The following is a 27,123-nucleotide window of genomic DNA, read 5'->3' as shown; positions in this document are numbered from 1 at the left end:
GCCTCTCTGCCTACTTGTGATCTCTGTCTGTCAAATAAATAAATAAAATCTTTAAAAAAAAAAAAAAAAAAACGGGCGCCTGGGTGGCTCAGTGGGTTAAGCCGCTGCCTTCAGCTCAGGTCATGATCTCAGAGTCCTGGGATCGAGTCCCGCATCGGGCTCTCTGCTCAGCAGAGAGCCTGCTTCCCTCTCTCTCTCTCTGCTTGCCTCTCCATCTACTTGTGATTTCTCTCTGTCAAATAAATAAATAAAATCTTAAAAAAAAAAAAATAGGCAGAGGGGCAGTCAGAGAAAGAGAGGAGGAAGCGGGCTCCCCACAGAGCAGAGAGCCCGATGCGAGGATGGATCCCAGGACCCCAGGACCATGACCCGAGCCGAAGGCAGAGACTTTAACCCACTGAGCCACCTAGGAGCCCCATGTTTCCTAGTTTTATATGGATGCATTATCCCACAAAGTTTTAGTAACTTTTTCTGAGCTTCAGAGGTGTCATAGCCTTATGACAGCACTCTGACTCCCAGACCAGGAGGGCTCTTGCTCTTAGGCTGTTTCTGCTTCAGCAAGATAGCTCTCGGAAGAGAACAATAAGATTGGTGGATTGGAGAGTCACCTGACTGACTCAGTCAGAAGAACATCTGACTCTTGGTCTTGGGCTTTTTTTTTTTTTTTTTGTCATAAAAAATTGGTCTTGTCTTTTATTACTATCTGGTACCTCAACCATGTTTGTTTTTGTTTTTTTTTTTAATTTTGGTCTTGGGCTTTTGAGTTCAAGCTCCATATTGTGTGTAGAGATTACTTAAAACATTAAAAAAAAAAAAAGGTTGTGAGTTGGAAAATGTTATAGAGCGGTATGAACAGCATGCTCTGAAATGTGTTTGATAAAGCCACTGAGATGTTAGAATATCTAAAGCAATCAATTAATATTTATAGCATCTCTAGAAAAGTTAGGTGTGCATTTGTTTCTCATGAAAAATATCATATGCATCTAAACTTTTCTAATTGAAATTTAGGCCCTAAAGATGAGTTATTTTCTTTACCGAGGAAACTGTGACCATAATGAAAAAATTACCTGATGTAACAGAAAAACCTAGGCTAATAACCAAAATTTCCTCATTTTACTAAAATTCTTTCACAGTAAGGGCTAAGGGCGGCTGCAACCCATGCGCTGCCAGAGAATTATCCAGAGGTCTGCTGCTGAGTCAGTGATTGAGAGCAATGGCTCCTTGTGACAACATTTAGCATTTAGAAAGTTTGCACAGAGACATAATACTCAGAGGTGACCTGGTATCTTAAAGGAGTAGAATAAACCATGATATTTTTAGAAGTCTGAAATTCATATATAGTAGAAGTGGCATTTGGGGGTTTCGTGAATTTGAACAGATTTGCTGAAATGTGGCCTGGAGCTCAGACCACATGGAGTCTTTTCTCACCTTACTTAGAGCCATGCAGAGGTCGAGCAGTCAGGAATACTGCAGGTAACCATTTTAGCCCAGACTGTGTGCCATAGCATCGTGAAGGGCATTGTAAGCCACAGCTGCTGTGCAGGTAGTGACAGCCAGACTTAGTTCCTGCTGGACAGCTTAGTGTGGGCAAGGACTTCAAGACTTGGCAGGGCCCTTGGATAACAGGACATCAGTTCATCCTGAAAGCAGGGAATAGCCTCTGCATAGAAACAGGTCCACATTTCTTTCTAAGCCACTCTCCATTTCCTTATCTCAGTTTTCCTGGATTGTACCCAGAAAGGAAAGTATGTGACTTTGTGCAGAGAGACAGGGACACAAGATAGTTGGATAAAAGTACCATGACATAAGTAATAGAACACTAGACTTGAGGTCAGAATCTGGATTCTGATTGCAGACTGTCACTAGACTGACTGCCACATGACCTCAGCTTGTGTGTTAACCTTGTGTACCTCAATTTTCTGTCTGTAAAATGAGTAGCCATTCCTGTTTAACCCAGGCCCACCTTTCAAGTGCCATTAAGTTTGGAAACAAGCTACATTGTTGTAGCTCAGCAGAGAATAGCCTGAGAACATGCCACAAAAGTAAATGAGGTAATTATTGGACCCAGACTTGGAATCACAAATATTGGATGCCTGAAAGGTATATTAGACTGTACAGAGCCTAATCTAAGGCTTATGATGCATTCTATAAACAAGATGTGAGTTTTCTTTGGTCTCATTATTGAGCACTCACAGAGCATAGTGATAACTCACTGATGCCAGAGGGGAGGCGGGTGGTAGGATGGGTTAAATGGTTTATGGGGCCGTTGCTGTGTTGGGCACCGAGTCGTGTGTGGGTGTTGAGTTGCTGAATCGTGCACCTGAAACTGGTATTACACAGTATGTTAACTGAGTGGGATATAAATAAAAATTTTTTAGTAGTAATAATCGTAACTCAGTGAGGGGCACCTGGGTGGCTCCGTCAGTTAAGTGGTTGCCTTTGGGTCAGATCATGATCCAAGGACCCTCAAGCCCCACCAACAGGGAGTCTGCTTTTCCCTGTGCCTACTTCCCCCACCACCATTCATGCTTGTGCTTGCTCTTTCTCTGTCTCAAATAAGATAAATAATATCTTTAAATAATAACTCACAGAGTAATAATCCTTTTACATATGTTTTTTAGTCTCTTTTTTTCTCAGTATTTCTTCCCATTCATTATTTCTTGTGAATCATGTAATGACCCTGAAGGAGAATAAGACCGATGTTATCTGTTCCCCTGAGTTCTAGATGACACATTGAAATTCAAAGATCAGAAGTAGTTCTCAAAGAGTTAGGGTGATTTTTGCCTCGCAGGGGATTTTTTGGCCATGTCCGGAGACATTTTTTAGTTGTCACAACTGGGACAGTGCTATTGGCATTTGGCAGGTAAAGGCTAGGGGTGTTGTTAAACATACAACAATGGACAAAATAGCTCATACGACAACAAATTACTTAGCTTCAAATGTCAGTAATGCCAAATTTGAGGAACTCTGAGATAGGTGTTTTATCCACAAGAACACACAGTGATAGAGTTGGATGGACCAGAATCCAGATCTTAGACTCAGTCTAATGTGTTCTCCACTGTCCTAAATCATTTGAGCATTAAAGGCTAGAATCACACAAATTCTGGATTTACTGCTACTGTTTTGAGGAGGTACAAGTGAGAAGTGGAGTTTGTTTACATCACTGTTGAAGGTTTCCACGCGTAGTACAGATTGTGTAATCCGATAAAAATCTAACACTTGCCATGTGCCTCACAGTCTGTTGTCCATGTCCTGCAGGGATCTTGGTCTACCTTTATCATATTTTTCTATGTATTGAGTAAATACCAAATTTGAATCATTTATCCAGATACTGTTGAAATCTGGACACAGCCTTTTAGCAGTCTCTGTACACAGAACCTACTGATAACCTAAAGAGTTTATATAGGAAATGTCACCAGGACACTCAGCTGGAAATTAGCAGAGCTGGGATTTGAATACCCTCTGACTCCAGACTCCTGCTCAGCACTATTCTATAAGCTTAACTCTCACCAGCAAAGGGTGGCGTGGGACTTGAAAAGCTCTTACAATCCAAGATAGCCTGTATCGAATATTATTCAGTTTTGCCCTTCAAACCATTTTATAACCCAGAAATTAGAAGGTTCTTTTCCTTCCTAAGTTTTAACAGATGGCTTTATGGTTTTTGGCAAGTTAAAGGACTATAGCTCATGGTTCCATAAGGATTTTTTTTTTTTTTTTCTGTGAATGCCTCACAGAAGAACTTGAGCAGAAGAGCAAATAAAGTCTACTCTGGGGCACCTGGGTGGCTCAGTGGGTTGAACCTCTGCCCTTGGCTCAGATCATAATCTCAGAGTCCTGGGATCGAGTCGCACATTGGACTCTCTGCTCAGTGGGGAGGCTGCTTCCCCCTCTCTCTCTGCCTACTTGTGATCTCTTGTCTGTCAAATAGAGAAATAAAATCTTAAAAAAAAAAAAAAGTCCACTTTGCATAGCAACAAAAGTACTCTGTGAGAAGGTAAATCTGATCATATCACTTCCCTGCTTCTTACCCTTAAAGAGCTGCCAGTTGCCCTTAGAATAAAATTTAGTCTTCTTAAAATGACTCAATGTGTTCTATTCATATGACCTTGAATGCTCTTGGTTCTTTTCTATTTATTTATTTATTTATTTGACAGAGAGAGACACAGAGAGAGAGGCAACAGAAGCAGGGAGAGTGGAAGAGGAAGAAGCAAGCTGCCCGCTGAGCAGGCAGCTGGGTGCAGGGCTCGATCCCAGGACCCTGAGATCATGATCTGAGCTGGAGGCAGACACTTAATGACTGAGCCACCCAGGCACCCCCCCTTGGTTCTTTTCTTGCCTAGGGATGCTGCTCCCTTACCTTTCTACCCAACTCTAGTAATTCATCAATCTGTCTGAAGTTACCTCCTTAAAGAGGGTTCTTTCTTCTCTCTACCTGCCACCCGCCATCTAAATTAATTTTTTCTGTGTTTTTCTCTGCCACAGTACCATGTTGAGTTCCTTCATACCACTTATCGTGATTGGTAATTGTATATACTTAAATACATTATTTATTTGTTTACATACTAAATGAGGGCTTCTTCTTCCTAGAGTAAGCCCCACAAAGGCAAGAATCTTGCCTTTTGCACCTGGATCCTTGGAGGCAGATACCAAAAACTAAATGGATTTTGTAAGAATTAAATACTTTTCGGGTGCCTGATGGCACAGTCATTTAGCATCTGCCTTCAGCTCAGGTCCTGATCTCAGGGTCCTAGGATCGAGCCCCATGTCAGGCTCCCTGCTCAGCAGGGAGTTTGCTTCTCCTTCTCGCTCTGCCCCTCTTTTGTCTGCTTGTGTTCTCTCTCTCTCACAAATAAATAAATAAATTCTTTAAAAATAATAATAAATTTTTAAAAAGAATTCAGTGCCTTTCAAATGAATGAATGTTTATTGAATGTTCTTCCAGAGGCAGTAAGGAGGTAGAAATTAGAAAGTTTACTTGTCCTCAAGGAACTTGCTGTGTAAAAATAGTATTTTATACCGTGTATTTAAGTTTTATTTATATCCTGTATTTAAGTTTTCCGTAAGAGAAGATTACCAGGGAACTTCAGAAATGAGAGATTTCTTCTGTCAAGAGTCTAAGGAAAACCTGATGGAAGAGATGGCATATTAAGTAAGCCATAAAGAACGAGCTAGATTGTAAACTCAAAAGAGCAAGGGCCATGTTTTAACTTCACCCTAATTCTGACACATTTAAGTGCAAGATAAATGTTGACTAAATGATGAGAGGATTTACACATATTCAGGAAGTGGGGGGGGGGGGTTGTCATTACAGGGAATGACATAAGCCAAAAAAATCATACAGGTGTCAAAGTGCTCAGTTTATTCAGGAAAAATGAATAGGTCAGTTTGGGTGGAATATTTGTGAAAAGGATTAGTTTGAAATAGGCTGAAAGGTAAGTCAGTAACAGAAAGACATAAATGCCAGATAGTGAGCATAAAGTGAGCATAACCAATATCAAAAGTTGGATCTAAAGTTACTAAGGTTTTATGGGGCACCTTAGTGGTTCAGTCATTTAAGTGTCTGCCTTTGGCTCAGGTCTTGATCCCCGGGTCCTGGGGCCCTGAGTCAGGCTCCCTGCTCAGCGGGGAGTCTGCTTCTACTCCCTCTACCCCTGCTCATGTGTTCTCTCTCTCTCTCTCAAATAAATTAAAAAATTCTTTTAAAAAAATACTTAGGTTGTGGGGCGCCTGGGTGGCTCAGAGGGTTAAGCCTCTGCCTTCGGCTCAGGTCATGATCTCAGGGTCCTGGGATTGAGCCCCGCATCGGGCTCTCTGTTCAGCAGGGAGCCTGCTTCCCCCTGTCTCTCTGCCTGCCTCTCTGCCTACTTGTGATGTCTGTCTGTCAGATAAATAAATAAATAAATAAATATTTAAAAAAAAAAAAATACTTAGGTTGAGGCACCTGGGTGGCTCAGATGGTTAAACGTCTGCCTTGTGCTCAGGTCATGATCCTGGAGTCCTGGGATCAAGCCCCGCATTGGGCTCCCTGCTCAGCAGGAGGTCTGCTTCTCCCTCTCCCTCTCCCGATGCTTGTGTTCCCTCTCTTGCTGTGTCTCTCTCTCTCTCTGTCATATAAATAAATAAAATCTTAAAAAAAAAAAAATACTTAGGTTTCTTGGGACACCTGGGTGGTTTAGTCAGTTGAGCATCTGACTCTTGGTTTCAGCTGAGATCATCATCTCATGGCCGTGGGATTGAGCCCTGCGTTGGACTCCATGCTCTGTAGGGAATCTGCCTGAAGTTTCTCTCCCTCTACTCCTCCTTCAACTCTCTTACTCATTCTCTCTCTAAAATAAGTAAATAGGGACGCCTGGGTGGCTCAGTGGGTTAAGCCTCTGCCTTCGGCTCAGGTCATGGTCCCAGGGTCCTGGGGTCGAGTCCCACATCAGGCTCTCTGCTCAGCGGGGAGCCTCCTTCCCCCCCCAACCCGCCTTCCTCTCTGCCTCCTTGTGAGCTCTCTTGTCAAATAAATAAATAAAATCTTTAAAAATAAAATAAAATAAGTAAACAAATCTTTGATTTAAAAAAAAAAAAGATACTTAGGTTTCTCTTTGCAGACAATTGTTAGTTCAGGGGAATAGAGCCTAAAATGCAAATTACAGCTTTGGAAATATATGTAAAAGCTTTGAGCACTGGGTCCATTATCGACATCATCACCACCAAATAGCAAGATTCAGGTTCCTGTGAAACACCATCTGTAGTTGGCTTATCTGGAAAGAGAGTGTTTGCTTTCTTACATTTCAGAAGAAAGCAACACACTAGCCTGATAAATCCCTAGCCGTGTTCAGTTAGTACAAAATTTGTATGTCACTGAAGGGCTCCTTGCTGTGCCTTCTGAGGTCCTTTCGGTTCTTAGATTTCTGTGACCCACCAATTAAGGGACAGTGCACTCAGGTTTCAATTTCAGGTGGTCTGCCTATAGCTGAAAAAATGTCACCTGCATCTCTTTCCAGGCCTAATTGTGTTTCCCCTATCTTTTCTCAATTCCGTTCTATCATTGTGATGACTGAAATATGCCCCGATTGAGAAGCTCATAACATTTCAAGGTATTTTGTGAGACCTAATCCAAGCTGGGGTTCTTGGGAAAGGCACATTGCGTTCTGAATGTTCAGAGGGCTTAGCAGGAGACCTCGGAGGATGAGGAGGGTTTGTTGCATCAGAGATAATAAGGATGGGCCTTGCAGACTGAAGAAACAATGTGAGCAAAGATAGATGGAAAAGCGTGGGATTTGTCCAGTTCAAGCTTTGGCCATTGGACTTGTTTGACTGGTATTCCAAGTATGTGCAGGCAGGAAGGTAGGTTGAGGCCTTTGTTTTAGAGATCTGTTATCTCAGAACCAGGAAGTTAATAGACAAGGGAGAGGTTGGTAGGCAGTGGTTTTTGTTTCTGTTTTTGTTTTGAGCAGATAAGTAGAGCCATGCCTTTGGTAGATTAATTTGTCATTGGCATATCACATGGGATGAACAGGGTGGAGGGTACTGTTGGGAAAACCCATGTTTGTAGGGATGCCTCGGTGGCTCAGTTGGTTAAGCTTCAGCTCAAGTCATGATCCCTGGGTCTGGGATCGAGTCCCGCATCGGGCTCCTTGCTCAGTGAGGCACCTGCTTCTCCCCTTGCTTGTGCTCTCACTCTCTCTGACAGATAAATAGGTGAAGTCTTTGGGCGGGGGCGGGGGGACCCATGTTTGTAAAAGAATTGCTGATGGTAAAAACCGGAGGCAAACTGGGTGAATCTTCTCATGTACTTGGGATTAGGAAAGTGATCAAAACCATGACTTTCAATGGACACCAAATTGTGACATTGGGTAAATAACAAGGCAGGTTGAACAGAATACTTTCTGGGCGGGGAGTGAGGGTAGGTAAGTTCTAGCAATGCGACCTCCCCAGCTTTCTAGAATAACATTGAACAGGGATCAAGCCCCACATCAGGCTCCCAGCTTGGGGGGGAACCTGATTCTCCCTCTCCCTCTGCCACTCCCCCTGCTTGTGCTGTCTGTCAAAAGTATTTTCAGGTTGATCTTATCTTATAGTTTGGTCTGTTTTCTCTATTGTCCCTTTCTAGAAAGTTGCACTTATCCAGGTTTAGTGCCCTAGAGGTTTGATTCATATAAGGGATCTGGATTTGGCATTTCAAGCCCCTTGAAGGTCAACAGCAGTGTATTCCTTTCTTCCATATTTTTTTCCTTTCATCCATTTTTAAAACAGGTGCGAATTTTTTTTAATAATCTCCTTGCACTCGTGACCAAACAAATATTTTCTAAAAGTATCTATGAAGGCAAACTGGGCCAGAATATGAAAATGTTAGATTCTCCCAAGCACTTTGTGAATTCATACTCTAGGTTTCCATAAAATGAATAAGTAGAACTGGATGAGTTTGTAACCCCTTACAAGTCTTAAAAAGTTCAACTTGTTTATGTTATCCTATATCATCTACATTTTGCTGCTAGTAATATAGAGCTATTGCATACTTTCTAGGCATATCCATCAAATACTACTGTATAGCATTTCACACTCACTACAGTGGCAGAAAGAAAACTGAGGTTTGCCTAGTGTCTCATTAACAGATTAAGGAATTGATTTGTCTGTCTTATGTCTAAGTTGCCAGGAAAGAAATGCAGAGAAAGACAAATCATTTTAGCAAGTACTTACTACTGTGTGCAGGATGTTAGAAAATGAAGGAGTTTATGGATTAAAAAAGATGGGTCAGGGCGCCCGGGGGGGCTCAGATGGTTAAGCATCTGCCTTCAATTCAGATCATGATCTCAGGTTCCTGAGATGGAGTCCCACCTCCCTCTCCCTGCTCAGTGGGGAGTCTGCTTCTCCCTCTTCTTTGCCTCTCCCCTCAGCTTGTGCTCTTGCTCTCTCTCTCTATCTCTCTTTCAAATGAATAAATAAAATCCTAAAACTTAGAACTTAAAATCCAATAGTAAGGATAGGGATAGAGAAGAATTATATTCTCCTAGAACCTGACCTTTAAAAATGTAGAATTAAGTTTTAGCTCTGGGTGAAACTTGACTAATCATATAATTCAGTGTTTATACAGTTAAGGAAAATGAAGCTATAAAATAGAAAATTACTTGCCCAATATAGCAAGTATTTTGTTGCTTACATGGTAATAGCATGGCCCATTCATGTTTGCCCAGAAGGCATAGGTGATCTAGAGATTGGATAATGGCATTTTAAAAATTAAGTTTGTTGGGCGCCTGTGTGGTTCAGTCAGTTAAATGTCTGCCTTTGTCTCAGGTCACGATCCAGGGCTCCCTGCTCAGCGGCAGTTTGCTTCTGCCTGCCTCTCCCCCTGCTTTTGCACTCTCTTACTCCCTCAAATAAATAAATAAATAAATAACCTTAAAAATTTTAAATGAAGTTTGTCTTTAGCATGCTTTCTCTTGAAAATGATAAGCCTCCCTGACTGGATATTCTCTATATAATGGGTTCCATGCAATGACCTGTCTTGCCCCATCGGGCTTCTTATCCATCTTGCTCTGTGCGAGCAGCTTAATGAGGTGGACTGGACACGTGGAAAGATGAAATTTAAGATAGACGGGGTGACCTTGAACCCGTATCGGGAAACAAAGTTCTTGTCTTAATCTGATTAGAATCAAATTACAAGTTTGCTGTCTATCTTGTGTGGATCCTTAGAATAAACATAGGGCAGCTCCTGAGTTACCATCCTTTTCTGCTAACATAGATCTTCTTAGGCAGGAACTTCTCAGTGAAAGAGCTACTCTCAGGAACTCAGAGCTGCTCTTTTATTTTAAACTTTTTAAACTTGTCAGTCCATGCCACATTTCTTGTTTCCCTAGATCACTGGCCACTCATAAATGAAGGCTCTTTAAGTTTTAAATGTAATTGTTTGAAGTAGTTTTCCCCTTTATGACTCTGGCTGTTGGCTACTTGTGGTGGAGCCCATCAGTCTGATATATGAGTAATTCAGTCACGTAGACTCTGCTATTAATTGGAGTATGGAGACCGTGTCTAGTTTGGCTTTTTTCCATGAAAGGTGCTTTTTCAGGGAATCAAGCTCAGCCTATCCAAAGTAATAGAGCTCACTTTGGTAGATGGTGAAGAAAATGAAAATAATATTGAAACCAGCGCATAGTCACAACCTTAATTCTTTGCCAAGTTCTATTAACATTTTCTCATATCAGCCCCGCCATGGCCGTAAAGAAAAACCAGGAAACATTTGTTATGGATGATCCCTGGGAGTTATTTTTATTATCAACAAAGGCAAAAAGTTACAAGGGAAAAACAGTGGCCTTTATTTTATTGAAGATTTTTTTTCAAGATTTTTATTTATTTATTCAAGAGAGAGAGAACATGCTGGGATAGGGGCAGAGGGAGAGGGAGAAGCAGGCTCCCTAGTGAGCAGGGAGTGAGACATGGGGCTCGATCCCAGGACCCTGGGATCATGACCTGAGCCGAAGGCAGATGCTTAACAACTGAGCCATACAGAAGCCCCAAAGAATTTTTAAAAGGATAAAAATCTAAATGATTTTGTTTTTGTCGGTAGTAGTGGTAGTGATGTGGTGGGGTTTTGGCGATTACACTCCTAAATTCTGACTCTCTTTATAAACCTATAGTCATAGCAAGTGCCCTGTCATCTCTTATCACCTGCCAAAGATATTCGGTGGGATCTGTGTGTGTGTGTGCGCGCGCATGTATGATTTTAGGGTCTTTAACACTTCTTTTTCTTATTGACCCAACCTATTTTTCTCTCTACCTCAACTTCATCATTTTACTGACTGTGTTTAGTACATCAGTGGAGCAGAACTTTGTTAAGTTTTTGCCAGTTCTGTCTGAGAACCTGTGTAAGCCTTTGATTTACTCCAGCCTACTACCTTCTGTGAATATAATTGGTAACATTAAGTATCTTTATGATCACTGTACACCTCAAGAAAGACATTGGCCAAAGAAAGACAACTACAGTATCCAGAGGTGTGGTTACATTCATACAATTGTGACCAAATTTCTGCCAGTCAATTTGGAGTACCAGAGTGAGGCCAGGGTTGTGGGGTTGAGTGGAACAGCATCATAGCCTTCAAGGAGAAAGGTCTTCCCCCTATATATTCATCATACTACCCCTTTCCATTTACTGGGAGCTACTACTTTTTTTTTTTTTTTTTTTTTTTTTTTTCCAAAACAATTCCAGTATATTGGGTTGGAATGCCAAGGGGTGGAGGGACACCTAAGCCCTGTTTTATTAATGCATTATAATCTCTTTACTTCTACATCTCCTTTACCACCTCCCTCCCCAAAAGATAGTGTGAGTGTGGAATTCATAAAGCCATCAAGAGAATTTTAAAGTTCACCTACGGGGGCACTTGAAACAAGGCCAGAGCTATTTCTCAGAATAACTGCTGACCCTGTGCAGGTCATCAAAAGGCAGGATTAGTCCAGTTGAACTGGTTGCTTGATCATGAGAACAGAGTCCATAAGCATGAATCTCTGTTTATGGTAGTACAGTGTCTGGGACCTTGAATGTGCCCTATCTATGCCTGTTGAAAGCTTATAAGTAACCAATAAAAATAAAAAATTACAAGAGCAGACAAGCAACCAGATTTGTTTTAGTTTAATGGTTCTACAAATCTAAAAAGGAACCTGACCTTAATCGTTGTCGGAAGAAAAACTTTCTTCCTAATCTTCTTTATCAGGAAACTCTGTAGGTAGTCTCCAAAAGAATTGTGTGAGACTCCAGATTTTATCGGTCTGTGCTGGAGAACAGAGACAACATGGCAGATGTCTGACCACTTCTGTGTAGTCTTTTTGTCGTGGGTCTAATCTCCATAGTCCCTGTGGATTACCGTTTCTTATCCATCATTGTGTAGTACAAGGGAAATAAAAAAGAATTGGAAGTTTAGAATAAATCTATTAAAAGTAAGGTCAGTGCTAAGACTCAGGATGGGCTTGAGCATTCAGCCTTCTTGCCCATTTCCTAACTTCCATTCATAAATTCATGTTTATTTTGCTAAAGATGCTAGACTTTGCAAACAATCCGGTCCTCTTGTCAAGCTTTTCATTGTGCCCTTTTTGGGAGGTAAGAGGTGGACAGGAATAGAGGAAACTTCTTTTTTGACGGTCCTCAGAAGCAGATGGAGAAGAAATTAGACCCTTGAGTATAGGAAAGTTTTGGAAACTATGTGTATACGTGCTGTACAATACTTACGAAGTGGGGGAAAAGGGGAGACAAAATGAAATGCAAAGCTTATGGTGTGCAGTGTGGACTGTGCCATCTCGTTTTCCAGATCTAATAATCTTTTTTTTTTTAAAGATTTTATTTTTTTATTTGACAGACAGAGATCACAAGTAGAAAGAGAGGCAGGCAGAGAGAGAGAGAGAGAGAGAGGAGGAAGCGGGGCCTGATCCCAGGACCCTGGGATCATGACCTGAGCTGAAGGCAGAGGCTTTAACCCACTGAGCCACCCAGGCACCCCAGATCTAATAGTCTTCAGGGCAAGAGAAACAAGTTGGCCTGTAGCCAACTTAAGTACTCAACTGAAGATGAGATGAATATTCCCTAGAAACTGAAGAGCATAAGCCTTCCTGAGAACTCAACTTCTTAGCTATTCTTTTTTTTTATTTATTTGACAGAGAGAGATCACAAGTAGGCAGAGAGGCAGGCAGAGAGAGAAAGGAGGAAGCAGGCTCCCTGCTGAGCAGAGAGCCCGATGCGGGACTCGATCCCAGGACCCTGGGATCATGACCTGAGCCGAAGGCAGTGGCTTAACCCACTGAGCCACCCAGGCGCCCCTTCTTAGCTATTCTGTGTGAACTGAGTTCCATAGAAACACCCTTGACATATTTCCGGGGAATTTTCCTACGCCAGAAGAAGGAGTTCTTATGACCTAGAGCTGTTCTGAACTATCCATGTGAGTGTCAATAGCCACTTTGTGGTCTCAGGAGACAGGATAAGTGGGAAGGGCCTTGAACAGTTGTCTTGGCTAGAAGACTTTGTGAGAGAGAAGCAAACAGCTAATATTTTGATTATATCTTCTCCCACCAGGTTTATTCATTGGAGTTTCCTTAAGTAAGATCTTTTATCCCCTCATAGTACACACAGTGGTAACACTGCCATTTGTCAGGCATTCTGCTAGATGCTTCCTAAGCCTTTTATCTCCTTCATGCTCCCAGCAACCTCCATGATCTGCTAGCTCCAGAGATGGTGAGGGACTTGCCCTCAGGGAGGGCGACTCCACTCCAGGGAGGGAATTGTACAACCAGAGCACGTCAAAAGTCCTCTACAGATGTAGATGTCATTGAGCTTCTCACTCCATTCTTCAATACAAAGATGCTTCACCTGTATGGATCTCTCTTAAATTCTGTTAGAGAAAATGAGTTTGCCTGAACTGGCAAAAATGTAAATGAAAGGGACGCCTGGGTGGCTCAGTTGGTTAAGCGTCTGCCTTCGGCTCAGGTCATGATCCCAGCATCTTGGGATGGAGTCCCACATTGGCTCCCTGCTCAGTAGGGAGTCTGCTTCTCCCTCTGCCTGCCATTCTGCCCGCCTGTACTCTCTGTCTCTCTGACAAATAAATAAATAAAATCTTTTTAAAAACGTAAATGAAAATACTGTGTTCCTAATTTTTCCACCTAGCTCTCAACACACCTTGGTAACTAAATATTGGGGGAGGATTTTATTGTAGATTGAAAGTCAGGAATCCTGAGTTTTTGGGGGTTTTTTTTGTTTTTGTTTTTGTTTTTTGCTTTTCTGTTTTATCCTTGAGTGATGTATTCAGATTTTTTTGTTGTTGTTAATATGCCTCTTTATAAATAACTGGTAAATCCAATGAAGTTGAAGGCTAAGGAGAAGAAGAGAAGTGAACGGTGGAGGTTTTAAACAACAACAGGAAGGTTAGCCTGGAATTAACATATTCACATAGTTTTTTCTAAAATCAGAAATCGAGTGAATCGGTAAATATAAAAATTTTGCTGAGGTTCCACCTGTCACTCATCATTACTAACCCATCCACAAGTTCCATTAATTGCAGTTGGTTTACAAATCAGGAAACTTGATTCCATAAAAAGGCACAGAACAGCCACTTTATAGACCTTGACCCCAATTCTGAGAGACAATGACGTGGAGCTACGTTAGAGGAAACAGTTCTTGGACAGCAGCAAGTGGTTAAAGTTGGCTGTGGAGTCTAGAGAAGCTTGAATAAAGCAAAGACAAAAGAGCACAGCTGGTGATCAAACCACTTTTTTCAGATTACAAATCAAAACAGCAAATGGTATTGCTGTGTTGCTGTTTTTTATTTATTCTCATTTCAATACCCATTTTTATTCTGGAAGAAGCTTTTCTTGGATCTTCTTAGATTAAAGCTGTTGAAGAAACCAGACTAACACTAACCAACTGCCACATTACCTCCTGTAAGTAGAATTTCTCTTTTAGAGATGAGTTAGGAGTGTTTGATTGCTATAGAGGATCCTTTATCCAAATACATAGGGCACATCAATAGAAAGTCAAGTAGGAAGAGAAAAGAATATAATTGCTTTTATTTTTATGCTTTAATAATAAGTCATACTTATAGATATAGATATCTATAGATCTATATATATCACTGGAGTTTGGCATCTTCCCTGGAGCAGGCTTTTAGTAAGCCGAAGGGCTTACCAGAATTAGTTTGAGTTTGTGCCTATGGTATATGTTTGCACATTAATCTGCCAGATTTGTACCTTCCTATTTGTATACTATTGAGCAAGCCTTGCCTAGGATTCCATTACAAGAAATCCATTGTCTACTCACAATGAAAGGAAGTAGATTCTATTCCTCCTCTATTTCCTAGTATTTTTGAATGTGAAATTTATCCTACAAAGATGACACTTCAGAACAGGTGCATACTTTGAAGCGTGTTCTAAGGATTTATACAAATGAATTATTGGGCCAGCGATTTGTGTGAAGAGATTTGATTACATGTCTTCATTTAGCAGGTGTCTCTGACTGGTAATGAAGTACCTGAACAATTAGGAAACTGTGGGTCTTAAAAACTGTTGATGGGAAGAATATGTGAAAATAAATCAGGGATATTCTAGGGTACAGATCTTAAGTAGTTTGTGGTGCTAAGATTTGCTTTTTAAACTGACCTTTAGGAGCTCCTAGGTGGCTCAGTTGGTTAAGCATCGGCCTTCAGCTCAGGTCATGATCTCAGAGTCCTGGGGTCAGGCCCCATGTTGGGCTCCCTGCTCAGCGGGGGAGTCTTATTCTCCCTCTGCTGCTCCTCCAGCTCATGCTCACTCTCTCTGTCTCTGTCTCTTTCAAATAAATAAATAAAAACAAACTGACCTATACATGTCTTCTTATGCCCAAAATGAAAAATGATAATTGTTCAGTCCCTCTTTTAGGATTTAGCCTTGAGGCTCCTTAGGGAAAGACTGTATGTCTGGTTCATGTCTGTATCTCCCTCAGTCTTTTACACCAGAAGGCACTGCAAATAATCACTGAATTGATGGCCAGGATTCAGGTTGATAATGTGAAATGAAGTTATCCTTTATGGTTTTATTTTGCTATAATAACTTTCCAAACCTTATTGGAAGAGAACAAATTGTGACTTCTACTTGAGTGTCTTCATGAGGATGTATTCTGTCTTCCTGGCTGGCAAAAGTCTTTTTATTCTTACTTTGCTGTACTTGCCTAGCTCAAAAACTGTAATCTGTCATCACTCAGACACCAGGGATCTCTCCATTCTACCCCGATTCTTTCACTGAAAACTGCTGCCCCCTTACCATTTTTCCCATCATTGAAATTTTATGGGTGCTGTCGTGTTGATTATTTTTGTGTGGTGTTTTTTATTCTTTGCTATAAAAACTTTATGGACAAAAAGGCTATTATGTATGTCCTTTATGTCCATGGTATTAATAATACCAGATTGTCAAGCTCTGTAATTACGAAGTAATATAGTGTCTGCCATGAAAGTTATTTACATTCACAGTTGAACTTTGATTCTCCCTTACTGATGCTTTGCCTTGTCCTTTACTAGAAATGCAATCCTGTTTCTTGAGCTTGCTTTCATAGAATCATGAGATGGGAGATTGAAGAGGGGGAGCTAGGTGGCTGAATAATTGTGCTTTTAAGTTATATATGACTCCCTGGATCTATATAGATTTCCTGTCTAAGGTATGCCTCTTCTCCACCTCTTAGTGATGTTGCCATATTACCTTGTTTGTTTCCTTCATCACACTAATCACACCATGAGATTGCTTTGTTTACTTTCTTGTTTTTCTTTCCATGAGTCACCTTGTTTATCTTACTCACAGAATTATTAGCTTTTAACTCAAGAGTTTGGCACATAGTAGGAGCTTAAAATATTTATTGATGGAATGAGAGGCACACTCAGCTTATGAACATGAATACCTACTTGGAATTTCTTTCTTTCTTCCTTTCTTTATTATTTGACAGACAGATCACAAGTGGGCAGAGAGGCAGGCAGAGACAGAGAGAGGAGGAAGCAGGCTCCCCGCTGAGCAGAGCGGGGCTCAACCCCAAAACCCTGGGATCATGACCTGAGCTGAAGGCAGAGGCTTTAACCCACTGAGCCACCCAGGTGCCCCTGGAATTTCTTTTTTCTCTTCTTTTTCTTCTTCATTACCTTTTTTTTTTTTTTTTTTTTTAATTTTAAGAGTTTTTTTAAGTAGACTCTACACCCAGCATGGAGCCCAACTCAGGGCTTGAACTTCCAACCCTGAGATCAAAACCTGAGCTGAGATCAAGAGTCAGAAGCTTAACCAACTGAGCCACCCAGGCATCCTCCCCCTACTGGGAATTTCTAAAGCCCTCTTTCCTCCACAAACTAGAGTCAAGGGACACATAAAGAGAATCCACCAACACCTGCCTTTCCACCCTCCTCAACTTTCCACTCCCCACCCCCACACCAGCTACAGGCATTTTTGCTACTTCATTTTTGTCCCAGATGGACTTTGCAATAAAGCAGTGATGTGGTAGTAAAGACATAAGGCTGAATATGCAGTTATCTGGACTTAATTTAATAGAGAACATTCAATTTATACCTTGTTTTCAGTGTTCTTAGCTCTAATGCTGAGCTGGGGTTGAAATTGTATCTTCTGAGCACACTGCTTGCCCAGGGCAGTAATAGACCTTTCCTTCAAGTTTAAATTAGCCAAAGGTTGGTTGTCCTGTATGTGAAAATGTATTCTAAATATCTTGATTGAACACAGGCCATCCAATTAGGTGAATTATTTGAAGCACTTGCTTTTTAGCTCCTGACATTTAGATTAGAAAGCCTTAGAACAGTTAAATTTCATTAATGGCATCAATTTATCCTCTATTACAAATTATCTGTTTCCTGGGGCACCTGGGTGGCTCAGTGGGTTAAAGCCTCCGCCTTTGGCTCAGGTCATGATCCCAGGGTCCTGGAATCAAGCCCCACGTCAGGCTCTCTGCTCAGCAGGGAGCCTGCTTCCCTTCCTCTCTTTCTGTGTGTGCCTCTTTGCCTACTTGTGATCTCTGTCCATCAAATAGATGAATAAAAAATCTTAAAAAAAAAAACTATCTGTTTCCTGCAACCCAAAGAAACTACTTTTCTTCTCCTTATCTTAGATTTATATTTGAACATTGGCCACATCTGTTAAAGGAACGACTTTGCAGAATAAGGTTTATGTCTCTGAAACCCTAGGTGCAAATCTCTTGTGCCACTGTCTCCGAAGGTAATCCCTGCTAGATGAAATCCCACAAAAATAAATAATTATCAGGAATCAAAATTTTAGAGGCACCTGCCTGGCTCAGTTGGTAGAACATGTGACTCTTGACCTCAGGGTCATGAGTTCAAGCCCCATGTTGGGCATAGAGCTTACTTAATTATCTTTTTCAAGAAGCATCAAGGTTGTATACTGTGAACTTATTATACATAATTCTTTTTCTTAAAAGAATCTTCTGCTGACTCAACTTTTCCTGGAAACCTGGACCATTCCCACCATAAAGAGATAAGCCACATGGCTCACAACACAACAGTACCTTCTCACCATCATCACCCAACCACTTCAGCCTCCCACTCCCACTCCCATGGCGAGGGAATGGGCGACATGATGATGGTAAGTGCCACAGGAGAGGCTGCCCTTTTACGCCCACTTGGGTAATAGAAATAATCGAGTTTCAGGACTGGCAGGTTATTATCTTTAAAGGTCAAGTTTACCCATGAGGAAAAGCACAGATAGACTCAAACAAGACAAGTAATTTGCCCAAGATCATGCAGCAGGTTAATTTCAGAGTCACACCAGAACCAGGATTTCTAGGCCTCTGCTGTATTCCTTCCTTTCAGAATTGACCCTTTTCTGAATTAAGTTCTGGTTTACATGCTTTGTATAGAAAAGATAGTACACTTACCACGAAGAGCACTGGAATGTATAGAATTGTCGAATCACTAGATTGTGCACCTGAAACTTACATAATACTCATGTTGACTATACTGGAATGAAAATTAAAAAGAGAGAAAAGGTTGGGTTTGGGAAGGAAGCAAGGGAGAGTACTTGTAGAGGATGTCTGCTGTAGGAATGCTGAGATAAAGGAGAAAGCCTCCTACTTCAATGAATGTCTCTTACTATTTCGATCTGACCCTTTGAAATGCTCTCAGCTTCTTGATGTGAAATTCTCATGTAGAATCTTCAGTCCTCTCTGACTGACTTGTTATGGTTTACCGGCAGAATATGACCTTCTACTTCGGCTTCAAGAATGTGGAGCTCTTGTTTTCTGGTTTGGTCATCAATACAGCTGGAGGTGAGTAAGCCGCCCTCATCAGGTGGTGTTCAGAGGGGACACTCACATAAGAGACAGTGACAAAGAATCAGGAAACCTGGCACCTCTTCCTCCCATAAGTACTGAATAGTTATGGTTATGATACGTAAACATCTTCCTCTTACCTACCCAGAAGGTAAGGATACACAATGCTACAGTAAACCTCTCTTACAGTTCTACAGTAAACCTCTCTTAAATAACATGTATATGTTATTGGGGGGCTGGGTGGCTCAGTCAGTTAAGCATCTAACCCTTGATCTCAACTCGGGTCTTGATCTCAGGGTTGTAAGTTCAAGTCCTGCCTTGGGCTCCATGCTGGGTATGGAACCTACTTAAAATAATAAATAAATAAATAAATAAATAAGAATAACATGCGTGTGTTTTAGAGTTTCTGGAAAATAATTTAGATACCAGATAAGAGTCTTTCACAATCCATTTCCTTTCATCCTTTTTTTTTTTTTTTAAAGCTTTTATTTATTAATTTGACAGAGAGAAATCATAAGTAGTCGGAGAGGCAGCCAGAGAGAGAGAGAGATATAGGGAAGCAGGCTCCCTGCTGAGCAGAGAGCCCGATGCAGGACTCGATCCCAGGACCCTGAGATCATGACCTGAGCCGAAGGCAGCGGCTTAACCCACTGAACCACCCAGGCGCCCCATCCTTTCATCCTTTTTTTGAGTGCTTTCTTATTTGGTAAGTTATTGATCCTGGACATAAGACTATAGTCAAGTTAAAATGATATAAGAAGCATTTTGGGCAAACAGACCACAAAATAACCCTGGGTGGAAAACTGTTGATCAAGTACAATCCTTCCATTTTACAGAGAAATTAAGACTCAAATACTGAAATGATTAGCCCTAAATCACAGAGCGTTGCTGTGTCAGAGGTTGGACAGGGACCTAGACTTTCTAGGTCTGCCCTCTCCAGTGCTCTTTCTAGCATACCATACTGGTCTCTTTCCTGATTCTTGGCATGGCTCATCTTACTGTCAGACCTACTTTTGGGATAACTGATACCCATTTTTGTGTGTCTATAATGATGAGTGAGCATGCCTTAAGTTCAAATTGCACAAGCTCCATTGTCAGTTGGACTGTTTTAAGGATCAGGTCTATCTTCGGAGCCACAAAATCAATTTGAGGAAAGAGGGGGTCATATAGTTCATGTAGTGTGTTAAATCAGCAGTTTGCGTATATTTGAAGGATTACCAACACTTCACAGTATGAAAGACTTAGAACTGAAATGTCTGAGGGCGCCTGAGTGGTGCAGTCAGTTAAGCGTCCAACTCTTGATTTTGGCTCAGATCGTGATCTCAGAGTCCTGGGGTTGAGCACTGTTGGGCTTCGCGCTCAGCATGGAGTCAGCTTGAAGATTCTCTCTCCTTCCCCCGGCTATTCCCCACTCCTGCTCGTGCTCTTTCTCTCTCTCAAATAAAAATAAATAAATCTTAAAAAAAAAAAAAAAAGAACTGAAATGTCTGTTCAAGAAATGGTATTTTAGGGGCAGCCGGATGGCTCAGTGGGTTAAGCCTTTGCCTTCAGCTCAGGTCATGATCGCAGGGTACTGGGTTCGAGCCCCACATCAGGCTCTCTGCTTGCAGGGAATCTGCTTCCCCCTCTATCTTTCTCTGCCTGCCTCTCCGCCTATCTGTGATCTCTGTCTGTCAAATAAATAAATAAAATCTTTTAAAAAAATAGTATTTTGGTTTTTTTTTTATTTTATTTCAATTCTAGTTAGCTAACAGACAGTATTGTATACAGTGTAGTGATTTAACAATTCCATAGGTTACCCAGTGCTCATCACAAGTGACCTCCTTAATCCCATCACCTATTTCACCCACACACCCCCAACCCCAACCATCCGTGTCTTCTCTATAATTGTTTCCTGATTTTTCTCTCCCTTTCCCCCCGCTCTGTTCAAAGAAATAGTCAACACTTTAACATGATGTTTTATTCCCCTTTTGCATATTCTACATTGTGTCATAACAAGCCAATTTATGACACCAGGTAGCCAGACCTGAAGGTCATTATCGTTCAGATGATTTTTTTGTGTTATAATCAGAAAATGAATATGTTCTCCAGTAGAGACAATGGTTTTCTCTAACACCATCTTCACTCTTCTGTCTGTCTCTCTTGTCTGTCTGTGCAAGTAGAAATGTAGCAATATAACGTATTCGGAAATTGAGAGTAGCCCTCTTCTGTGTTGTCTCTCTAGCTTGGACAGCAAACCGACTAGTGACTTCGCATATATGACCATACCACCATCTTTTCCTTCCCCACTTAGAAATGGCTGGAGCTTTCGTGGCAGTGTTTTTACTAGCCATGTTCTATGAAGGACTCAAGATCGCCCGAGAGAGCCTGCTGCGCAAGTCACAAGTCAGCATCCGCTATAATTCCATGCCCGTCCCAGGACCAAATGGAACCATCCTCATGGAGACACACAAAACTGTTGGGTAAGAAGACTGAACAGATCCAGACTGAAGTTCTGGAAGGCTGGACGAGTTAAGCACCAAAGCAGCTGTTTATTGGTAATAGCCCTCTTGTTGAGTTAGTAGTGATTCTGCATGATCTTGGTGAAAACCGTCTCTGGAGGCTTGGGTTGTGAATCCTAAGCAGGCCAAAGGAGGAATCATAGGAACCCTCCTGAGCTCGAATATTTGTTCTGAATTGTAAGCTTGGTCACTGTGGAAGAAGGTAAGGAGTTTATATTTTAAAATATTTGCCCAAATTGAAAATAAAATAATAATAAATAATATTAATAATAATAATAATACACACATTAAAAGAAATTCAGGTCAGGGTATAGAAGAATGGCAGAATCCATTTGATTCTTTTCTATAAAAAATTGCATCCCCCAGCTCTATTTTCATTTTGTTTACAGTATAAGATGTACAGATGTCTGTATTCTGTCCACAAAAGCATTTGGATGACTGCTAGTTTTCCAAACTACTGGAATCGTTTGGAAAATTAGATTGGCAGGTGCCTTTTGGGATTCTTTTTTTTAATTAACATATAATGTATTATTTGCTTTAGGGGTACAGGTCTGAATCATCAGTCTTACACAATTCACAGCACTCAGCATAGCACATACCCTGCCCAATGTCCATCACCCAGTCACCTGCTTTTTGGGATTCTTGAGTTTTAACAGAAGTATAGGCCTTAAACTGAATTGTAGTTCAAGGATTCCAATGGACCAGTGTGCTGCTTTCAAGTAACCACAGTGTTATTTATTCCCATTGTAACGCATGAGCTTCTTGAGGCCCAAACGTGTGACTTACTGGAGGTGACAGAACTAGCGAGCGGCGAGGGGCTAGCCAAGCTTCCTAACGCCTGGTTAAGTACTTTGTTTTGTACCCCCCAGCCCTCAATTCTCTTTCCATTCTTTAGAATATGAATGTTGCCAAGGTGGAAGTCCTGAACATGTTCAAATAAGTAGGAGAGGGTTTAGGGCTTTCCTTTTAGAAGCCAAGGGAGAGGTAAATTAGGAGATTAGTCCTCCTTCCTCTCCTCTCCTCCCAAAGGGGGTTCCTCCTGCTGATAATGAACCATATCTGGCCAATACTTATTATCCAGGCAGCCCCATCATGTTTCATTTCCAGGGACCATAAACAACGTACGTAAGACACAAGTAGCCATGAGTTGCCGGGATGGCTGTGGAGGAGTCCGGTTCAAGCTGAGCTCCTAACCACAGCTGCTCCCCCTTTCTCCCGATCTGCAGAGCTGCCCGAGCACTCCTAAGGGTCCCTGATAGTTGTGTCCCTGTTTACTCTCCAGGCAACAGATGCTGAGCTTTCCTCACCTCCTGCAAACAGTGCTGCATATCATCCAAGTGGTCATCAGCTACTTCCTCATGCTCATCTTCATGACCTACAATGGCTACCTCTGCATTGCGGTAGCAGCCGGGGCCGGCACTGGGTACTTCCTCTTCAGCTGGAAGAAGGCAGTGGTCGTGGACATCACAGAGCATTGCCATTAACGTTAAACTCCATGGTGCGGCCTTATCGATTGCAGTGGGAAGCAGTTCAAGACTGAAAGACATGATTCCTACTCCAGTCTTCCCTTCTTGCTCCTTATCTCCTTACACACACACACACACACACACACACCCCTTCTCAACAGAGGTTTAGCCTACAGTCTCTGAGCTAAAGTGATAACATCCCTGTTTTTTTTTTCTAATGAGCTGAGATTCCCTCAGGAGATGTCCACCCTCCCCCATCATCCTAGATCCAAATTATATGTTCTTGTCCAAACCAGGTAGCTTTCTGTTCGGTGACTTGATCACCTGCTTCCTTTTGAGTCTCCTGTTTTATTTGGAGAATAGACAGAATGTGAATTTGGTGGGTTTTTTCTCATGGAGAGAGATTCACTTCAGCTAGGCAACTGAGGGAAATTCTTGTCCCACTAAACCCAGAACCCAAACTTCACATTGAAAAGTGAGTCCCAGTCTTTGTGTGCAAGGAGTATGAAGTACATTGTGCCTTTCGGTGTGATGTGTGGTACTAAAATCTTGGTAGTTTGCAGAAGGGTGGTTTGAGACTAAATATGGGCCTGGAGCTTGCAAAAGTGTGTGTACATTCTTGGGTGGCTGACTCATCGGCTTGTGTTCCTACTTAACATTTTGATCAGAATGAACTTGTCAATCAAAAAAAGAAATGATGACAATCAATTTGAGAAAAATAGAAATAGATATTTTAAAATAAAACCATTGATATTTTACTTTTGGTACCTTGGATTATCGCAGCTGAATGAAGCAAAAGAGTGGGAATTGTTTTCTTTTGTTCCTGTCTTCACATGTTGGCCTCTAAACCAGTGGTTTTTAAACCTCAGCCGGCATCAGAATCACATGGAGAGCTTGTTAAAACAAGTGTTAAAACACTAGTTTCTAGGCCTCAACCCGGAGCCCCAAAATTGGCATTTCTAACAAGTTCCCAGGTGATGTTCCTGCTGATGGCCGGGGGACCACACTTTGAGAATCTCTGCTTTAAACTAAAGAAGTGTCACCAGGTGAGGTGAGCTACTTGGTACTGGGCACAGGAATTTGAGTTGACGATTTGGTATGTCTAAGCTTCACTCGTGTACTAAATACCAGCACTCGTGCTGGTCAATACTTAATCATTCCACAAATGTATTCAGCTCCAGGTTTGTGTACGTGTGCCCAGGGCCTGTGCCCAGAGTAACATTTATCAGTATGTATGAAATCACTAGTCTTTAATTTTAAAGGTCTGTGGTTTCTTGGAAGTAGCTGGAAGATTGAGGAAGACCTTTGATCTGCAGTATAAAATCACCCAGTCATGGGTCAGAAGGGCAGAAGCCCAGCCCTCCCTTTGGAGAGGTTTAGGGTATGGTCTGCTGATGGCCAGATTTTCCTCAGGGCCCAGCATCCATGTCCACACCAAGCAGATCCTCGTCCTCTCTGTGACTGTCTTTGTTACTCTTGGGGGTTTCAATAGATCACATGTGGCCAAACTTCTTTTTCTCATTGAAGAACCATACTGGATTTTTATTCTGTTCTGTTGTGAGTTTACACTACAGTCTGGTCCCCAGTCCAGACAACCTGTGTGAAGTGACTCTTCCCGTATTAGTCTGTTAATCCTGCCCTCCTTGGTGCTAGACTCCAATCGTGCCTCAGGGCAGAGGACACAACACACAACTGTTCTGTTGGCCTCTGCTGTGGTTTTGGAGTTTGTACGTTCTCTCTGGGTGCCAGTTAAATATTGGAGAGCAAGGAATGTGTATTTCCGTGGCTTTAAACCAAGAGAAGGTTACAAGTTTACCAGATCAGGGGTAAAATCTGAGAACCAACATTTAGAGTTTTGTGCTTTTCTCTCATTCCAGCCCCTTGTGGGGCTGCTACTTCGCACGAGCGCGGTGCATGACGGGTAGTGACAGAGTCCAAGTTATTGGACTAGTGACAAGTCCCAGTTATTATCTCAGTAGCCAAGGAATAAAAAACCGTGCGAAATAAAAGAAGACTCGATGGAATAGTGACCCTGGTGCTTGCTCTCTAGAAATCTTGGCTGCTATAAAATACCCTTTCAGAAACAGGACCTTATCAGTAAGGTAAGAAAAATCAAGGCCAGTTCAGACAAAATGCTGTGAATTTGAAACTCAATGGAGAAACATCAGTCTGGGATAGGTTTTCACTGTTTATGACAGTGTCACAAAAAACCTGAATTCCAGCAGTTCTTGGATTACGTTGCCAAAGGAAGAAGTTATGAAGGAGAAAAAATTTAAAGCTTAAATTCCATCTTTCTTGAGCTCTTGGATTGGGATAATGATCTCATTGACTTTCATTTCTGTATCCCTGTTGATTTGGAATTTAGTGCCTGACTTCTTTGTTCTTTTGGATCCAAAAGAACCAAGATCCAAAAGATCCAAAATCTTTTCCTCCTTCGCTGTTCACATGTCTTAGAAACCTGTATCCCCATTTCTTTGGCCCCTTATTCTTTCCTTTCCCTTTCTTTCAGTTTAATCCCATGTGTCTAGTTTATGAAATCTCCCTAGCCCTCCTGAGGCAGAGGAGATAGATACCAACCGGAAGTTGTGAAACTTAGTAGAGACCTGACGTACCCTTCGGGGAGAAACTGTCCTGTTGGAATTGCTAGAAGGCTGGTAAAGGGCTACCTACTGGTTCCATCCGCAGAGTCACAGAATCTTAACTGCTATCTCCAGTCTATGTTGGAGGAACACTCAGTCCCTCATTGCCCACAAATGGGGAATCCTCTTGTCCACCAGGGAATTAGAAATTAAGGTTTCTTCACTACTTCTATGGTAGGGCTGTCTGGAATTCTATTTCAGACTGTGAGGCTCTGGGCTTGGGTTCTAGCCACAAGGGGTTTCTTATATAAGGAGCTGGAAGGGGAGGGGGCAGGGGTTACACGTTCATGTCATTTTATTTTGATCCTGCTCTCTCCAGCTGCTTCTTTCAGAAGAGACATCTAAAGATACAAAGTCTGCATTTGATATAATGCCTTAATCACTGAGTCTACAATTCATGTTGACCATTTTAGATTGTTAGCTCCTGGAGAGCAGTATTGCTGTAGTAGGAATATTTTAACAGTGTCATATGTAACAGAACAAAATAAATATTTTGATTTTGTGATTCTACGCATGTCTTTCTACCTAGAGTGATAGCAGAATAAGTGGTCTCTTCATTGGCCATTACCATCATTTTTTTTTAAAGATCTTATTTATTTATTTGATGGAGAGATACAGTGAGCAAGAGAGAGAGCACAAGCAGGAGGAGCAGCAGAGGAAGAGGGAGAAGCAGGCTTTCTGCTGAGCAGGAAGCCCGATGCAGGGCTGGATCCCATGAAGGCAGACACTTAATGATTGAGCCAACCAGGCACCCCAACCATCAATTTTTAAGATGTCAGTCTTTTAAGTGGCAAGATCCCTTTATGTTTTCATCTCACTCTCCTCTTACTCTACTTAAAATGACAAGCTTGGGGCACCTGGGTGGCTCAGTTGGTTGAGTGTCTGACTTGGTTTCAGCTCAGGTCATGATCTGAGAGGTCATGGATCAAACGCAGGTGTGGGGCTCTGTGTTCAGTGGGGAGTCTACTTGAAGATTGTCTCTCCCTCTCCCTCTGCTCACTCTCTTTCTCTTTCAAATAAATAAATCTTTAAAATGACAAGCAGAAAATTCCTGCCCATAGGTACTGTCCCCATGCTTTAATAAAATCACCTTTTTGCACCAAAAATAAATGAATAAAAATAAGTGATGTGCTAGGGGGCCCTGGGTGGCTCAGTCTAAGGACCTGCCTTCGGCTCAGGTCATGATCCTGGATTGAGCCCCACATCTGGCTACCTGCTCAGGAGAGAGCCTGCTTCTCCCTCTTCCTCTGCTGTTCCCCGCACAACTTGTTCTTTTTCTCTGTCAAATAAATAAAAACTAAAACAAAAAAAGAGAGAGACAATTTTTTTTTTAAATGGTAAGTTAGTACTGCCAGATCTACATGACCTTTTGCACAGGAGTCAAGGGTCTTCATGAAGCAGCAAATCTCTCAGTATACCAAGAATTCTAAAAGCTAACACATCATCTCATATAATCACTTCTGTGGTTATGCTGTCAGGAAAGAGGCCCTGAATTGGGCCTCTAAGGATCTCCACTGCCAAGCCTCGAGATGAGTATTGGCCCTGTCTGTCCCTTCAGTAATGCCAGAATGCTGGTGTTATTTGCCCCTCCTGCTGGCCCCCAGAAGGCATCTTACCATCCAGTACCATTTCTATTCTCCTCCATAGTGTAGAATGATGAGCAGGGACTTTGGAGTCAAGCATGTCCGGGTTCGAATCCTGACTCCCCCGCTTATCAGAAGTGTAACCTTGGACAAGTGATTTTAATAATC

At 41.8% G+C, this 27,123-nt stretch overlaps 1 protein-coding gene across 1 annotated transcript in view; it reads left to right on the top strand.

Annotated features, from left to right (window-relative positions):
* Positions 1 to 25,882, top strand: part of SLC31A1 (solute carrier family 31 member 1) — a 42,831-nt gene extending 16,949 nt beyond the window's left edge. The window contains exons 2-5 of the mRNA XM_059411032.1: positions 17,918 to 18,081; positions 18,691 to 18,763; positions 21,060 to 21,228; positions 22,550 to 25,882. Of these exons, the coding sequence (XP_059267015.1) occupies positions 17,983 to 18,081; positions 18,691 to 18,763; positions 21,060 to 21,228; positions 22,550 to 22,751 (543 nt within the window). The 5' untranslated portion in view covers positions 17,918 to 17,982 and the 3' untranslated portion in view covers positions 22,752 to 25,882. The remainder of the gene's footprint in view (positions 1 to 17,917; positions 18,082 to 18,690; positions 18,764 to 21,059; positions 21,229 to 22,549) is intronic.
* Positions 25,883 to 27,123: the final 1,241 nt, after the last annotated feature.

This window comes from Mustela nigripes, chromosome 9, assembly GCF_022355385.1.
Source record: "Mustela nigripes isolate SB6536 chromosome 9, MUSNIG.SB6536, whole genome shotgun sequence".
Taxonomy (NCBI): domain Eukaryota; kingdom Metazoa; phylum Chordata; class Mammalia; order Carnivora; family Mustelidae; genus Mustela; species Mustela nigripes.
The sequence above is the reverse complement of the archived record's forward strand: the minus strand, read 5'-3'. Positions and strand labels throughout refer to the sequence as shown.